Below are 18,553 nucleotides of genomic sequence, written 5' to 3'. Positions count from 1 at the left end.
TAATGCAGATGTAATTTCCTTTTCCCACATGCTACACCCAATTCCTTGTATAATAACTCTTAATACTTTCGGTGTTTGAGGGAATCTTCTCATGTGGACCTTATCAAATGCCTTCTGAAACTCAAAATAAACTAGCCTGCTCTCTACTGAGTTCTGTATTACAGAATACAGGTCTGAATTCATTGCAGGGTTGCAGAAATTTTAATTTTACTTGTACTTTCCTATGATTTTGAATCCACACTGGAGAAAGTAAAGAACAGTGTGCAAATTGACATTTTTTTCTCCGATTCGGTCTGAATGGTGGTGAAACAGCATGTTAGGGTTCCCTCTGCTGGAAGTATATGTCCAGGAAGAGGGCTACTGTAGAACTGTGAAAACAATCCCAAAATGGGACGCTGGCAGAACTACGCGATTTAGCACACCATATCTCGATTGGAGAATCATAGGGCTCCCTAAACTCCCAGAAGCCAGTATGGTTGACCTGTGAAGTTCCCGCAGAGTACAGTCATCTGGCAAACGCTCTAAGGGGTTTTGGTCTCCTTGAGAAATCTTTTTTACGGCAGCTTACCATTTCAAGCAAAGTGTGTCCCTTGTGTGTCAGGCAAATTAAAAATCAAAAGTTTGGCCTCCAAAATCCCAGCTCCCCACTTTGATCTCTTCTCAGTATATCTCCTGTGATGAGGCACCAAGAGTGTTATAACATGATGGTCTTTTAATATAAAAGTAAGAAAAAAAATCTCTTTAATAATTTAAAAGGCAATTCAAGCTTGGCTAGACAGAAGAGGTCAACTGTTAACACAAAAGATGGCATATTCGAAGGTGTGCTGCTCCAAAGTGTCTGTCCACTCATCACACAGACTTTGTTCAAAATGGTCACAGTTAACTACAAAGATCCAGATGGAAGAGACAGAATGCACTAATGTAGACACGTACATCATTCATTGATAAAAGCATTTTTACACGAGTCGAAAAAGACAAGTCCTATTTTTATTTTATTATGAATGATGTGGTTACTGAGACATATTGTATATCAGTAACGTCAATGCAGCATGATTGCATTAAAATGAATAAAATTACCAACAGAAACAAAGATGCCTTCACTTGTTTTATGTTTTTCAAATGAGGGGCCCAGTTTTTCTTTTTGGCTGACAAGGTTTAAATTTTTAAGCAACTGCCAAGTAATTTTTTCCTTTGCTAGTAGGTTTGATCAGACCTATGCTGACCTCATCATCTTGAACCCAACCATGTTACCCTGAGATAGCTCTATTTATGGCTGTGATGTATTCATTAAATGATCACAGGCCAGTAATTGGAACAATCAGGCTTCTTGTAAAAATGTACTCCAAACTAATCAGACTCATTAATGCTCACATCGTTAATCGATCTCTCTTTGGAAGAGATTCAGACTTTGGGCCACTCTGGCATGATGGCTCGCTTTAATCTGTGTAATGCTGATTAAGCAACAGATAAGCCTGCTGACACCCGGAGTTTTTTTCCAGTAATTCTAAAAAAGAAGGAAAAAATAATATGCAGGCATTGATCTGGTATGGAGCTCAAATGGGATTTTTTCTTTAATCAGATGTTGTGTGTTTTTATCTCAGAACACTTTGTCTTTGAACCTCCAGGACTCAGTAAATGAGTCCAGTGACCAACCCCATAAATGCGACTTCATAAATGTGTCAGCTGGAATCCACTTAATCCAGTCCTTGATCATGGAGGACAGGGCCCAAGACAGGAACTAACCCTAAATGCTTCACTGCTTCTTAGACACTGCACCGTTACACATGGGGCAAAATGAAACATATGGCTTTGGGTTGTGAGAAGAAAGCCAGGGAAAAGTCCACACGAACACAGGGAGAATGAGCAAACAGCACAAAATCTATGACTGAGCTGTCAATGGAACTAAAAACTCTGCATCTGTGAAGCAAATAACACCATGGTACCTGGTGGTATAATACAATACTAAGGCAGGTAGCCATCTGGATTTGGACCAACAGAGGTGACTTATGTATGGACACAGGACCTTATAGGGTTCTCAAGACTTAGAACCTAGAATAGGGCAATGAGGAATGACTGCTAATATGTTAGACGTCTCATCGCAATGGAGGATGGGGTGTAATTCTCATATGGCATTTGTGAACTCCTACTAGCTATCACAGAAGACATGGCATCTAGAGCTTACAAGTGCAGAAGTGTCTAGAGGCACAAAACCCTAGGGCTTCCACATAGCATATGCTACCACAGAAGTAATGTCTGGGGCATGTTGGAAGTATCTCTTGCCTGGTGCTTAAGACTAGACCAGGGCTTGGAGACGGGAGGTCATCTAGATGACAACAGCTTAGTTGGTGAGAGGAAGAAGGGCCAGTAGGTGGGGAAGGAGTGTGCTGAGCAGAAATCATTAAAATATATTGTAGGAGAAGGAGAGTGAAACAGACACTCCATGTGAAAGCCAGGGATTAAGGTTTCAGCAGCACACAAATGTCAAAGGTGTAAAGCCTCCAGAACTGAGCAGAAAACAGGTTGGTATCTGCAGTAGCCTGCCCTGAAGAGGCAGCACTCCAAAGCAGCCTGTGCTCCCACTGTATAGGCGACTTAGGCCAAGTAGGGCATAGTTTTAAAAGTTCAAAATATTTTTGAATGCAATAAATATGCTTCACAAAAGGGTGAACCGTAAAACTCTGGCTTGCAGAAAGTAATCACGCAAAGGAATCTTTATATATAGAAAATTTATTCACAAGAATGTAGAAAATCAACAAAATATTCCGACAGAGCAAAAAAACGAGACAAAAGGAGTTGTCCACAAGGCCATCTAAACCAAAAAGAAACACAGTAAGAAATCCACAAGAAATAATCCTAAGAAGTCAAACAAAGTGAATGGAAAAAAACAGACCAAAACCAAATAGAATACAATACTCACATAACCATCAAAATCCACCGAGCAGATACAAATGAACCACACTGGACTTCAGTTTCCAGCTTGCCTTTATAGGGCTTGGGGCGGACGCTAAATTGTAATTGATGTGAGGGCCCTGTCACTTGGGGACCCACCCACAAAATATAAGGAACATCGGAGAACATATTACACACACAGAGATTAATTAACAGAAAATATATGATCTGACAAATATATAAATACCAATAATAACATAAAACATTGGATCAAAGATTAACTAAAAAGACATAAAAAAGAAATTGTAACATAAGCCAGGGGAGATATCCTAACTTAAACACAACAGGTATCACTTAGTGTATCGGTAGGCTCATTGGCCAATGGATTTTGGTTTCTGCTTCCTTAGTGTACTTCATGTGTCACTACCATCCCTTTGACACAAAACCACATTTTTAACCTCATTGATCCTCATTTGGGTTTGAGAGAAGATGTGAGTGTGCCCCTCTAAAGTTAACATTTTGATTAAAATGTTGTCAGTCATATACAGTATCTGAAATGTTGACTGTGTGATAAAGTTATACAATATATGTGCATGTCCATTTAGTCGAGTGACTCCACTTGGTTATAATGACTTACAAGTTACTAAGGAATTGCCATATTAAGATTACAGAACATAAAAAATGAACAGGCCAGAAAACAAAGTGAAAAAACAAATATGAGAAATGTAGACTGACATTACACCTTTTAAGTACAAATGGCATATTATAAACTGAAAAGGTGTTAAACATAGACAAGCAACCAAATGAATGTGTATTTTATTTTCTATTTTATAGTATTAAGCCATTATCATCATCTTTTACAATGATACATAAACAGAAAACACCTTTCATGTAAGTGATTATACTATGATGGGGACTTGAACCAGAAATTTATGCACTGGATACCATAGTTGATTACACGTGTTAGTTAGCAAAGACTACTAACTAATAAAGGAAAGCTGCCATTTATTTCAGCTGAATGCTACTTCTCACAGCCTTGATGATACTGATTTTCTATAACAGGATCAGCAGGTGGAAACAGACTATCTCCGTAGCACCAGGTACAAGGAAGGAACCAGCGGTAGGACAAGGCATATGTCCATCACAGGGAGTGCTCACTCACAGCAGGCCAGTGAAGTAGGCTACTTACTGTACAGTCCAAATAACTGTTAGATCTCAATGGGAGTGATGAGAAAGGAAGTGGGAACAGCAAACAAAACATGACTCAAACATACAGAAATAGTGCAATTCATCTCGGCAATGACTGCCCTGGGGTTAGTCATTCTCATCACAGCACACATTGTGGCCAATCATAAACAACAGTTTTATAAAAAGTAAAAGAATTTTGGGTCATTTTCGATTAACCAAAATGTTTTTTAATGTGAGTGGTACCATACACCATGGCTTAGTTGTTCTCAGTGAATACCATAGAAATTGAAAAGAAATACAAACATCCGAATATGTATGACACAGTCGTCTTATTGTCAGTATTGAATAACTTCATTTTGCTTTTTTAATTAATAAACCATGAGACAAAATACACAGTTTTATTGATATGTATTAGATGTGTGAGTATTTTGTGATAAACTAGCTTTTTACCCAATAAATGTACTCCTTGTAAACCGCTCATGCAGCAGCTCTTCTCTTGTGATTGCCAGCTTGGCCTGTCTCTAGGTTGCTTTGTTAGAAGCTGATGTTTAACTATTCACATTAGCATATTTAAATGTCCTGGTAAATAATTTTTTTCAGCAAATTCCATAACAAATTCCATCTATATTTAACGAAACAGTCGCTTGATCTATGTGTTATTAAAGCCACACAATCCAGTTTGGAGTTGCTTGAGCTGAGTCTATCCCAGCAGCACTGAATGCAAAGTCAGAAAATGGCTCCAGCTGAGGTGTCAGTCTATTAAGAGCAGACACACACACTCATTCTCACTCATCAAGAGCTAGTTTACAGTCCACAGTTTACCTAGGGCACGGGTTAAAACGCCACCACCAGACACATGGACAGCATGCAATTCCCACAAAGACAATATGAGGTCTGTATGTTGGAGGTCAAAAAACCTAATTATGGTTTTCTGATTTCTGTGCAATAGCACAAAATGATATCAAAAAGTACAAGGGTCAAACAAAAATGAACTCCTCAAGAAGTGCCTGAGAATACTGAAACTTGCAGTATCTTATCTAGCAATACCATTTCTTGTGAGCTGATAAGTTTAAATCGCTTTTTTATATTTTCATTTCTGACTTTTGTTTTCACTTTGTTTATATTTTAAAGGTGTTGATTTTGGTTCCAGTCGTGTATGTAACGCCATTTTATTCACACACAGTCATGCTCCCATTTTCATTATCGCAGGATTCGGATCAGTGACCAGTACTTCTGGTATAAATATGTCAGGATGCTGTGTGTCTAGTATTGTTCAGTATCCCTCATTGGATATTCCTTACAACAAATCTCTACAACAACAACAACATTTATTTATATTGCACATTTTCATACAAATAATGTAGCTCAAAGTGCTTTACATGATGAAGAATGAGAAAAAAGACAAAATAAATAAGAAATAAAATAAGGGAACACTAATTAAAATAGAATAAAAGTAAGGTCCGATGGCCAGGGAGGACAGGAAAAACAGAAAACAAACTCCAGATGGCTGGAGAAAAAAAATAAAATCTGCAGGGGTTCCAGGCCATGAGACCACCCAGCCCCTTCTAGGCATTCTACCTAACATAAATGACCTCAATCAGTCCTCATTGTATTCAGGGTTCACATGGAAGGACTTGATGATGACGGTCATGTGGACTTCTGGCCTTTAATCCATCAATGTAGGGACATCACGGTTATTATATCTATTATAATAATATATTATATGTTATATATAAAATACATAATATATTATAGTTATTATATCTAGTTAGCTTATTTTCCAAGTAGGCCCTAGTGCTAGGTTTCCCTGGCTTTGACTTCTGTTTTGTTCTCTTGTACTACTTTCTTGTTTTTACCCCTTTGGCTTTGTTCACTTTGATTTATTATTATCTTTCCGGTTTTGATCTCTGCTTCATTCCTGGCTTACTTTCTCAAACTGTTAATCTTGACCTGGTTTGACTTTAATAATCCTTGAGTGCCTTAGTAGTGCCCTTAACAGTGATGACAGTTACGCCAAAAACAATGGAGACTTTGGAGTGAAGTCTTTGCATTCAGGTGAGCCAGTGGGTGTGGAGGAGGACTGAGAGATGAGTCAGGCTAGGGTTAGAGATCTTCATCCAGGTCAGTGACTTCTGAGCTGTAGAGGAGATAGGCACACAGGTGACACTTTCCTGACATCTTCTCCTGTGTACCCTTTAGTTTACAACCCATAGGCACAACAGGCTTGACATGCCTAAATGAATAATGATATCTCCTGTCTCAACCATGTGTTTGTAGTTCAGTGCAAGAAATGAACTGACAAGAACAACATGCTGATTTAATTTCTTGTAAAGAAGGGAATTCCAGTGGTGCAGATTCACACATGCTTTAATGTGCATATGTAATGCCTGCATGGGTGCTATCGGTGTCAGAAGATGGGCACAGTACTGGAACTCTGTGGATTCTGAGCCATCTTTGACCATTTTTTAGTACATTGATTTCATTCAACATAACTTTGTCATTATTTACTCAAAATGAATGTTCCACACATCAATTAAATCCCAGAAATATTTTTGCTAAAATGATGAATATTTTATTCTGTACAGGCAAAATACAAAAAACATGTGTTCCATACTTATTAAAAAGTATTGTCATGATAGTTCTTTTTATTGTGTGAACCCCTGAAAACTTCAAATAAAAATATAATATGCAAGAAACATCTAGAAAAATAAGGTTATGGAATGTCAAGAAACAATGCATAGTGTGCATTACATTTGTAAATTAGCACAATCAGTTTCCTGCTGTTTTCTTGAAATTCAGTACATCTTCTGTAAGTGTTATTCAAAATGAATCACAACAGGAAAAGTTATAATAAATAATAAGAGGTTTCACAGTAACAATAGCATCTACAGTAACAACTAAAAGTAATCAAAAATAATAAGAAGAATAAGATAAATATTCAAAATAAACAAGACCAAAACTGAGTTGAGCTTCTGACTGCTAACGGGATGTTGCTCTCACTACCATGACAGTGTCTGTTTCTACATTGGAGTCAAAGAATCACTGCCATTGTTTTATAACATGACATTTAAAGCCTCAGTCTATTATCAGATTTTGTTCTATGCAAAATTATGTGTTTATTTATTTTTTACTGATCAGTATAACCAGCATGCTGTTTTCTCCAAGGCAAGGACAAGCAGTGCACCATTTGCAGGGTGGGAAGGTGACATTTTCAAATATTTTATTGGGTGGCCAGTTTGGAGACACGCTCTCTGCCTGTTTTTACAAAGGTAGATCTTGCCATCCCATTGTCACAGTAAAATAAAGTCGGCTCTATCTGACAATCCCCTCTTTCTGGTGGAGAGAAGACTAGCAACTTACCATGATTAGTCTGGGATGATCCAATTAAAAGTCGGCTGTTAGTGACAGGAGTTTAGCCGTCTTTGGTTTCTTATGTAAATAATGGAGACATCCTATTGATAAGTGCCTTGAGATCTCTATTTTTATAAGCAATTATCAGTAATACTTCAGGTGTTATAATATTTTAGATATTAAAAGTTATTTAGTGTCTTTATTTACATATTTAATGGAGCATGAGAGAGGAACTTACATATTATCAATTTGCCTCATAGCTGTCTGTCACAATCTGCCTCTAAAGAGAGCAACAAAGTAAAAATCGATGAGCTCATCAAAGAGAATTGAACACTGACCATTTCTGCATGGCTAGAAAGGATTTCTACCACAAGAGGATCATCCAGTATCAACTGGGACTTGAGTGCTGTAGGAGGAAAGAAAGACACCTAGACCTGATTGACATGCTGTAATTTCCTGTTCAGATTTTATTGAATTTTAAAGTTAATATGCTTATTACTTTTTATCTGACTTCAAGATGGTGAATGCTTTTTGAAGTCGCTGAAATTTAATATTATCCTCCTGGCTAGTGCTTATTTTTTTTCCTGGATGTAGTTTTCTGAATATGTTTCAGCACTGTAAAAAAGCTGAGATGTTTTGATCATGAAATCTTCATGCACATCCACAGTTTCTTCCCACAGTCCAAAGACGTGCTCGGCAGAATTAAACTGGTCAGGTGTATAGTGTGTTTGCCTTTATGTTGTAAGTGATTTCCTACCTTAACTGTACTCCAGCTTCCTCTGTGGTCAGGTCTGGGCAGCTGTGGGTGTGGCGGTTGCACAGATTGGAGGACTATAAAAGGTTAAAGTTTGGTCTTCTTAATTATTTGTTCCTATCTGACTTTGAAACAAACCCTAAATCAACATACCTGGAACAGTGTTGAGAAAATGTGTTTCCACTGGAGCCCTCTAAGCCAAATGCTGCCTGCACAGAATATGAACCATCTGCAGAACAATTTCTTTTGAAGGCCTCCTCTGCTCATGGCCTCTGACATTGCTTTACTTTTCACACTAACAATAAAGCCCTACTTTGCATATCCAACATTTCTGTTTTAGGCTAAAATCTATACTTTTATTTGTGGGCAAAGTTTCATATTGAACAGAGATGTGTTTCATTTTTATTATAATAATTTTTTTTTTTTTTTGCAGAGGCTTTTGATATGGTGATTCGCCATGCCCGCAACTACACAAACCTCATGTTTCGGAGCAATTTCCGTGAACTTGTGGGGGAGGCCTCCAACCCTGTTGGCGAGCTGTTTACAGATATGTCTCTCTACATCCTGGGCTCGGACACGAACGTGGACGACATGGTCAACTCCTTCTTCAACAATCTTTTTCCTTTAGTGTACCACAGGCTTCTCAACCCAATGAAAAAGGGCTCTCGAGGACCAGAGTTCTCAATGGAGTGCCTGCGCACATTATGGAAAGAGGTGGGGGCATTTGGGCCCTTTCCTAAGGTTATTATGACAAGGCTGTCCCACTCACTGCTTGCCACTCGTGTCTTTGTGCAGGCACTCAACCTGGGAATCGAGATTATAAACACCACTGACCATCTGAAGTTTGGCAAGGAATGTGGACGTGCTCTACTGAAACTGTGGTACTGCCCTGGCTGTCAGGGCCTCCTTTTGGCCAAACCATGTGTGGGTTACTGCCAACTTGTCATGCATTCTTGCTTGAATCATGTGACTGAGGTGCACCAGTACTGGCAGGAATACATCAATGGACTGGGAGCAGTGGCCAGTGGGATGCAGGGCATTTATGATGCAGAGAATGTGCTGCTCAAAATGTACACACTGATCAGGGATGCTGTACTCCATGCTAACAAGAACCGACTCCGACTGTCTACTGTGGTGAGTGCAACAGTAATTGTGATGACTGCCAATCTCAATGGCTCAAAAAGAATTATATGGGGGTTATGTTATGTCCTTCACATTCCACTGAAGTAATCATCAGTTTCTGATTTCAGGCCTGCTTTTTGTTCTTTGAGTATTATTGGGAACCTCTGTCTTTGTGCAAAGACTCTCATTAAAAATCTTTAAAAATCATTAAAAATCTCTCCTACTTGCTCCGTACCAAAACATTTTTCACTGTTTGTAATTTTATTCTCATGGCATTCGCCTGTCCCCATTGTTGACTCCATGAGTTAACTGCAATGTTATTTCAAATATCTTCTCAAAATCAGACACATTCATCATTATTCTGATGAATGGTTTGAGCTATGTCCTAGTGTTCACATTAGGTTTTAGTCATCAATCCACAAGCAGTGAATCAGTCACTCAGATTGATCAGATCTTACTGTTTGTACCAGGCTGAAGGTGGGCGAAGAAGGTGCTGGAATAAAAGCAACATTTGATAGTGAAATGGGACATGACAAGCAGTAGGTGCTTAACTCAAACCTTTCAAAAGACATCAACTGCCTGCTGGTGTGCCTGCACAGAAAAGCAGCAAAAGCTTTTTAATTTAGTGTTTGAAAAAATAAACCATTGATGGGCTTATCTGTAATTAAACCATCCCAAGTATAAGTGCTATTTTTGGGGGTTAATGTTAGTACATGTTTATCACCATAGTATGTTAGCAATACTTTCCTGCACTAAGCAGTTAAAGGGAGTTGGCATATTGAACAGGCCCACTTCTTGTGGGGTCAGTGAAGCTCCAGTTGATTTGTTGTACTTCATATGATTCAAGGGTGTCATCCCTCCTAATATTTTTATTATGACACTGACATTGAATAACATCTTGATTGATTTATTTCTGTGTAATGCATCATTCTCCACAAAGAAGGCCTTACAGTGCACTTAAACACTTAAAAACAAATTGGTAGATTTTTTCCCATAACTTTCTTATTACTTGGATTATTTAATCAGCATAACAAAATCAAAAAGAGCAAATGCAAATTCATCAAGACAGCTGTCTGGAAAAGGCATACGTAAGAAATTGTAACAAGAGTTGCAATAAATAATAAAAGAAGCTTCACAACAGAGTCCATGGCAAAAGTCAAATAAAGTTATGGTACAGGATAAAATTATTAGCTCTGGGCAGAACTTTCAAATCCAGCAGGTCATGTTAGTATATACTATGGTGTTGTCATCACTGCTAATAGCAAAGACATGTGAATCTTATCCTGTAGTCAGTCTGGTAGTTCCTTTCTGGATTTTCTTCCATACTGTTACAGAATGTTGTCCTTGTAAGAGACTAAGATGGCACTCAGCGGTTGAGATATGGACTTGACACTGCAGTATACCAGCTATGCATAACTCCTTTTGGCTTCTACTCAGCTCCACTTGGCCTACTTTTCATTATAACAACAATCAGAACAATGGACGCCTGGTGGTTTTCTAAATTTCCCCATAGAATTAATAAAGTTAATCTAATCTAATCCAATACCAAAGTCAGAATCCAAGACAGTTCCAAGAAAATTATTATTTGATTTCATATTTATTACATACCTAAAAAGACCGTAAGTGTTATAGTTATAGTGTTTTGCTTTGCCTTTTGTAGTAGTCCGTCAAGGCATAAACTATGTACCTGGGCTAATTTTAGATTATTATTTGTGGTAAACGAGTTATTCCAGCAAAATTGAGTTTATAGTGTCACTTAGAATTTTGCTTTATAAAAAGAATACTATTTCAAAACCAAATAAAACATGTAACACTGACCCAGTAAGAAATGTGTTTAGTATACATTATATAAAAACCTTTTATCTTCAATATTTCCATCTCATTTGCAAGCTTGTAGCTGTTCTGCCCTAAGGCAAGAAGAGGACCAGAAGATAAAATTAAAGCAAAAATCAAATAAAAAAAATGAGTCAAAATTGTAAAGACCAAACCCTAAACTTCAAAGCCCAATCATAAACCAGAAATAGGAGAGACAAATGGTAGAATCAGAAACCAGAAAGTAGACAGACAATATTCTTTTCAACCAATAGGGTTTTTATCCCAATCACAGATACCAAATGAACCTGGAAACCGAATGTAAAGATAGGTGTTGCGCTGTGCAACTTCCATGGGAGCCATGAGCCACATGCCAGTAACAGGAGTAATAACCTATGTAACCACAAGGGGCGCCAGAGAGCCCCAAACCACAGCAACAGCAATATACCTCATGTTATATGAATACAATAAAGGATATTTATTAACTCAAGTACCTTTAAACACAAGCCTCTCTCCAGTAATACACCACAGAATCAAAATAAATCATACAGTTCTTCCTCTATCCCTCCTTTGCTGAGTGTTGTCCGCAGCCTCCCAGCTCTGACTTCAGGATATGTGGCATCAGGCTGTCTTTCATTCCGGACATTGGAGTGTTTCCAGTGTGACATCATATCCTGCAGGAAACACTTCTAGGCCATAAGAAAAGTTGGGAGGTCCTCCCCTGACAGTGCCCTCTCTTGATCCACAGGGATCCTGACAGGGTTGCACTTCCGGACTCCATCTACCAAGCACCTGTGCTGTTGTCCTGATTGGGTTCCCATACGAGGACCACCACCACCTGACCTATGGGGAATGGAACCACTCCAGATCCCAGGCTTTTCTTGGTCCATCTGCTATATTATACTGGCCAGGTACAAATTTGTTTCCTTGTCCCTCCAGCCAGTTTGCTTGTGTCATTGCACTTGCATCCTGTCTGGGTAATGGCCCATTGTCCTCCTACACCTGACACTACCTGATTAAAAAACAAAATATTCTCATGGCACCAATGTTTAACCATTGCATTCAGGAAAAAATATATGTGAGGAACCCACACAGAAGATGATAGAGAACAAGCAGCCCAAATTCCCACATAGTATATTGTGCTCAAAAATATTTTAAGAGAGAAAAATAATTCTGATGGGAGACACTTTGATCGATACACACAAATTTTAAATTGAAGCACTGGCAAAGCAAGATATCTTAGCCACTTTGGATAACAATTTCATTGCCTCACTGGATTACAGCTTTTGTCTAGGAGTACACTCCTATTTTTGTCTCATCATGGGCTGTATTTAGCCATGTTGCATTTCCAAAAGATATGTTTCATCTGGGCCCTTTTGTGAGTAACGTATGAGTCCAAAAAAGGGTGCAGTGTTGCCATACACTCATCGAACAGTGTTCCTTACATTTCACTCTCCAAAAAACCTTTAACACTTCTTTTAGTGAAGTTCTTGATTTAAAAATTGCACACATCCTGAAACTGTATGCAAAAGGAAACTTGGCTGTTTTGCTCACCACTATACGTATGCATATTTTGTGATGTTACATTTTACATAATCTATGACGTGAGATTCAGTGTTGTGTTGTGTATGTTGGTCAGGTATGCAAATATAAATTTCATTTAACACTGTAGATGTGACAATAAATTGTCCATTTGCATATTGTTACTAAGTTTGCAATACCAGTCAGCACAGAATTACACACATTTTGCAGTGTGTTGTGTAAATAAATACTGAAGAAATAAAAAAATGCAATTTATGTGATAGAACTAAGCCATGACGAAACAGAATGAAGCAGTCTTTTTCTGTAACCCATGCAGTATCACTCTTGTTCAGAATTAGTGTTAATAGAAATAGAATGAGTAAAGATGGAGTGAGTGAAATTAATTACAGAAACTACTGTTTCTTGTTGGCAGACATTTATTCAAATCCATTTTACGATCAGGCAGTTCTAACTGTGGGCTGGTAATACCAATACAGATTTGTGATTTGCAGCAATTTTAAATCAGCTTTGAATCATCTTCATAACATTACTCAATATCACTACTATCACGCTGATATTTCCTGTAACACAGACTGCTTCAACAATCTCTGTGAAAGCCCCCCTCTGCTACTGATGCTTTCTGCAGTCCATGAGTGAGGGAAGTCACCGTTCCTCATCTGAGGTGAGTTAAGCTATGAATGATATCCCCTCTCCTTCATAACAGAACTCTCACTCACACTACACAGTTTCCAAAACTTCTTTTTGCATAACCACAGCCTTGAAGAGATGCCACCTTCACCCTATGCTGCTATCCTGGCCCTATGTGAAAATGACCTGCTCCCCATCTTGACAACATATCTCTTTGCATTTGCCGTATGCCAGTGATGAAAGTGTTATATCAGCCACAGCAGTATGCTTGCACAAACAAGACAAAACATTTTATATGACTGGCAAAGAAGTGTATTGTGAATGTTATAACCAGTGCATTGGTATTTATGGGTAATATATTCAACAATATAATTTGTTCAGTTTTACTGATAATTCTCTTAATGGGTTAGGTTAAAATATTTTTAATCACACCTTATACATTAAATCACTTAATCTATTTCAGCGTGTCAAGAGGCAGAGCCTACGGTGGCATCATTGTGTGCAAAAGATGAGACACCAATCCGTCACAGAGCATGATTACTCCCACCCAAACTCATTCACTAGATGCCCACTTAGAAGCACTTATTAACTTTATATTTATATATTCGGAATATGGGAAGAAATCTGGAATAGCCAGGGAAAAACGAACCCGGGAGAATGTGCAAATCCAGGCTTGGATTCGGATCAGTGACTCTGGGCTTGTGAGCAGAGTAGGGGGTAACTCAGTACTGTGATCAAATTAAATTTCCCAGTAACAAAGTAATGTAATTAATACTGTACAATGCAATACTTAATACAGAACAATAATGTAACTAATTACTAGAATTTCACTACTTGGGTTACACGTTTCTAAGCAAATAATATGTCAATGTTATAAATGTATTAACGGCAGGCCTTCCATTTTAAATTACATTCGAGGAGGTGAGCTTGGCTACCAATCTGCATCCTCCTTCTCTGATTTGCACTGTACATGTACATTATTTTCATGCAGGCATAGAGTACACTGACTTTTATGATGCTGTACACTCTGTATGTGTTTTATTTTACACTAGCGGAAATACCCGGCGTTACCCAGGAGGAAGATAAAGTGTTTTTTTTTTAATTGTTCGAGAAAAATATAATAAAAAAAAACACAACTTTAAAAATAAAAATAAATTAACAAACAATGAAAACTCACTAATGTGCTTGCCTTGCGGTCTTGTATGTATGTTATCATTCAGTTGATGCTCAGAACCGGCCAACTCTATTTCATTTCAAAAGCAACAGTGAAATGTCATAACCAGTGCATTAGTATTTATTTAACAATAAAATCTGTTCAGTTTTGCTGATAATTCCCCGTGGTGCTCAAACATAAAGAATGCTGCAGTCACCTCCAGTTCGCCCTCTGGTGGTCATTCCGAGTGTCAACTGGCTGATAACATGCATACAAGACCGCAAGATCACCCCCAACCTACCCAAAAGGGGGTGGGTTAGGGTTGATTTCACCCTACAGTATTTTTAGTTGACCAATGAGAAACATGTGTACCAAGTTTCATGAAAATCGCTCCAGCCATTCGGAAGTGATGTTGGAACACACACACATACATTGACTTTTATATATTGTCACACAAATGAGACATACTCAGATAAAGATTTGGGGCAGCCACCCGTATAATCTGGTATCCTGGCTGCAAAGTCGTTTTTATGAAATAAACAGCACTGATGTGCATACAATTGAGTCCAAGACAAGACTGAGGAATTAGGAAAAAGGGCAGGGTTTTAAAGGGGAAGACAGGAAGTGAGGTCATAAAGATCAGGGTCGTGTTCGTTCTCCATTGGTTCGAGCCCGGACGTGACATCAGAGGGGCCGGAGCCAGTAAGGTCTCCTTCCATTGGCTTGGTCCTGGAAATGATGTCACGAGAGCCAGGTGGAATCTCCCGGGAATGGTCTGCAGGCAAGAGAGAAAAAGAGTCAGTGCACTCTGCCACCTCCCGGCATGTCTCAGAACTGCCGTCACTCAAGCCCTTTAGCTGCCTCCCATGTGCACGTGTGTGACAATATATATATAGAGTACATGATAGTCATGTAATTTTCTAACCCGCTTAATCCAGACCAGACCAGCTTTTGCCTATTTCAGTTAGCTTAGGGCATAATGCAGGAACAAATCCTTGGCAGGGTGCCAATCTATCTCAACGTGAACATACACACTCACACCAAACACAGACTAAGAACAATATAGCATCACCAGTTCACCTAACATGCAGTAAGGGGAAACGGGAGCACCCAGAGGAAAACCCACACCAACATGCAAACTTCACATAGGGAGGACCTGGGATTCGAACCTGGGTCTTCTTACTGAGAGGCAGCAGTGCTATTTCTGCACCACCCTGCCAACTGTTACAAGATAGTTTGTGAAAGATAACAGGTTTTCAGTTTTACAAAAATAGGTTTAACATTGAATTTAATTCTAGTTAAAGAAAGATGGACCATAGTGTTTGTCTACAAACTATATAATTAAATGTTCGATAGTTATATTAATATTTTTGTTTCTTATGATGTAATAGAGCTCATAACAAATTTGATTTACAGCAACAAAAAAGTCTTGGCTATGCAATCAAATGGAAACATTATTAATAACTTGTATCATGAAATTTGGCTCCATATCCAAATATTCTTTTAGATTTTTTGGTTTAATGTTCTCATGAAAATAGAATTGTCTGTGTACAAGAAAGTTAATGTGATTTTCAAAACATTATTGGCTAGTTTAAAATGCTTCTTTGATACTGTAAAGAACACAAAGACATGGGCATCTTAACTGTGTTACGCCACAGACACTGCAGGTAGCTGGGCCTGTCTGATCAGTAAGTGCTCTCATCTGCTGGCTGCTACATGAGCAATAACAATATTAACAATATCAACTCCATATTTCCAAGTGTTTGAGTGGGTAAGTTTTTTTTTATTTTTAATTACTAAGATTTATTTTTTAAAAATTAAGAATTCTTTTGCGAATTAAAGGTCTCTACTTGCTGGTTTTTGTGTTTGAAATGGCACACTAATAATGCAAAGCACACACTTTAATTGTTTAACTGCTGAATTTCACATTCACTGTTATTGGTTATCTCCTTATTAAAATACAGAAAAGACAGAGTGTCATCCTTGCACTTTCCAAATGGCACATATTCACATGGGTTTAGAGAGTAATGTAAAAGTAAAGTAATTACTGTAGCAATGAGATTACTTTTGGGAAGTAATGAGTAAAGTAATCTCATAACAATTTGAGAGAAGTAACTTGTAATGTATTACTTTCCTAGAAGTGCTCCAACTCTGCTTATGAGTCAAGCACATGGCTAATTTATTGTAATCTTCTAAATAAAGAACTTATTTCTTATTTTTTATAATTGGCATCCACACAAACGTAAAAGAATTGCTACTTTGGTATCAGTGTTTTGCACAATAGGAAAGCACATCCATTTCTGAGTTTTTTGTTAGGTATATACTGTGTGGAGTCTCTCAGTCAATGACCTGCTGGTCATAAGCATGTTACCCTGAACCAGGCATTCAATTATTGGCCTGTAAGAAACTTGTTCGAAGGCAAAGTAGTAAACACAGAGATCCCCTTGTAGAGACTCTGAGCATTTTGTGAAATTCGATTCCTGGTAGTCTGGTGTGTCACTTCCTTGCCTCTTAGAGTCCATAACAAAAGTAAGTGGGACTGAGCTGAATGGTGTAATGTCTTCAAAAAAATTACAGCTGTGCCTGATGGTGTTGTGTACTGCAGGGGTCCCCAACCACCGGTCCGCGACCCACTACCGGGCCGCAGCCGTCCGACAGCCGGGCCGCGAGAGAACTGCCGGCAATGGAGACTCACTCAGACTTTTCAGAACGCTTGGCGGGCAGGGCTTTGCAGCGGCGCAGAGAGAGGAGAGAGACCGAGGTGAGAGAGTATTACAACAAGGTATTGTTACGGTCCCAACAGTTTCCCCATATGACATGAGTCTATAGAAATCGCGTTACTACGAAGTACATTCAGCAGATGCTTTCATTACAACGAAGTGACCTTGAAATGCTTGAATGAATCATCCACAGAGCAGTTAGATCTGTGGTCGCAGCTCAGTTGTGCACGTTTGCACAATGATCCCCAAACAGAAACAATGTAAAAAAAATTCTTTCTTCGAACTTTCCTCGTACTGTTTTTTTTTTTTTTTTGCTGTTTTTGTTTTCTGTGGTTTTCAGTGATACCTTTTGCTTATTGCTTGTCAACATTTGAAAAACATCCATTGGAATTTAACTCATTGTCACCCTCCTATAGAAACGGCAGACACGAAAAAAACGATAACAGTGTTAATGTTTGTGATGTGCAGTCTGTTGGAATGGCAAATGCAAAGCATATGTCTTTGTTATTTGCAAAAAAAGAAGAAAAATCTCAGGTTGCAAACGTATGCGAACTGCTTAATAACTTAATAATAATAGAAATGTTATGTAAATTGTGTATAAAACTGCCCCCCTACTTACACTCCCCCCCACCCCCCACCCCAACCCCCGACCGGGTCCGTGGAAAAATTTGCATCTAATAAAGTGGTCCTTGCTGTCAAAAGGTTGGGGACCACTGGTGTACTGTATGAGCTTCTTAGCACCTTATTGGCTCCTGGGATACTTCCATCCTTTCATATTATTTTCCACCCTTCCCTTCTCATCTTTTTAATGGTCCTGATCAGGGTGTGGGGCTTTTGAGGACCTGCTCTCTGTAATCTCAGTGCTACATCTTGATCCCTTTTTACAATGCAGTAGTAAAGGGGCACTATTCTTCCACAGAGTAACCCTTATTGTAGGACAGATGATGATGGGTATCCACCTCTTTCATCATTTGGGATCATTTGATGTCACACTCAAAACAAACAAGCACCCTATATTTTGTATAGTGCACGGGTGTGGTGATTTATATCCCTTGATACTTTACAGGTACACATCTACTGTACAGTTGGTTATAATTGGAGAATCAGCAGGCTAAGGTTATGTCTGCATTTTTATGTTTTTCTTTTAATAAATCATTTTAAGGTGAAAACAATATCTGTCCACACTACTATTTCACATTGTTTACAAAACTGTGTTCATTCACACTTAAACAACCGAAAACACATATGACGCATATCACTGGCAGAGGTGGGTAGAGTAGCCAAAAATTGTACTCAAGTAAGAGTAGCGTTACTTCAAAATAATATTACTCAAGTAGAAGTAAAAAGTAGTCATCCAACAAACTACTCAAGTAAGAGTAAAAAAGTACTTGGTGA

The 18,553-nt window shown here is 38.4% G+C and overlaps 1 protein-coding gene across 1 annotated transcript in view; it reads left to right on the top strand.

The window, feature by feature from the left end:
- The window catches only part of gpc3 (glypican 3), a 719,214-nt gene that overhangs the window by 384,145 nt on the left and 316,516 nt on the right, over window positions 1-18,553 (top strand). Inside the window, exon 3 of the mRNA XM_028815765.2 lies at window positions 8,616-9,316. Within this exon, the coding sequence (XP_028671598.1) occupies window positions 8,616-9,316 (701 nt within the window). The remainder of the gene's footprint in view (window positions 1-8,615; window positions 9,317-18,553) is intronic.

The sequence above is a fragment of the Erpetoichthys calabaricus genome, chromosome 12 (assembly GCF_900747795.2).
Source record: "Erpetoichthys calabaricus chromosome 12, fErpCal1.3, whole genome shotgun sequence".
Classification (NCBI taxonomy): Eukaryota; Metazoa; Chordata; class Cladistia; order Polypteriformes; family Polypteridae; genus Erpetoichthys; species Erpetoichthys calabaricus.
This window is presented reverse-complemented; position numbering and strand designations above follow the sequence as displayed.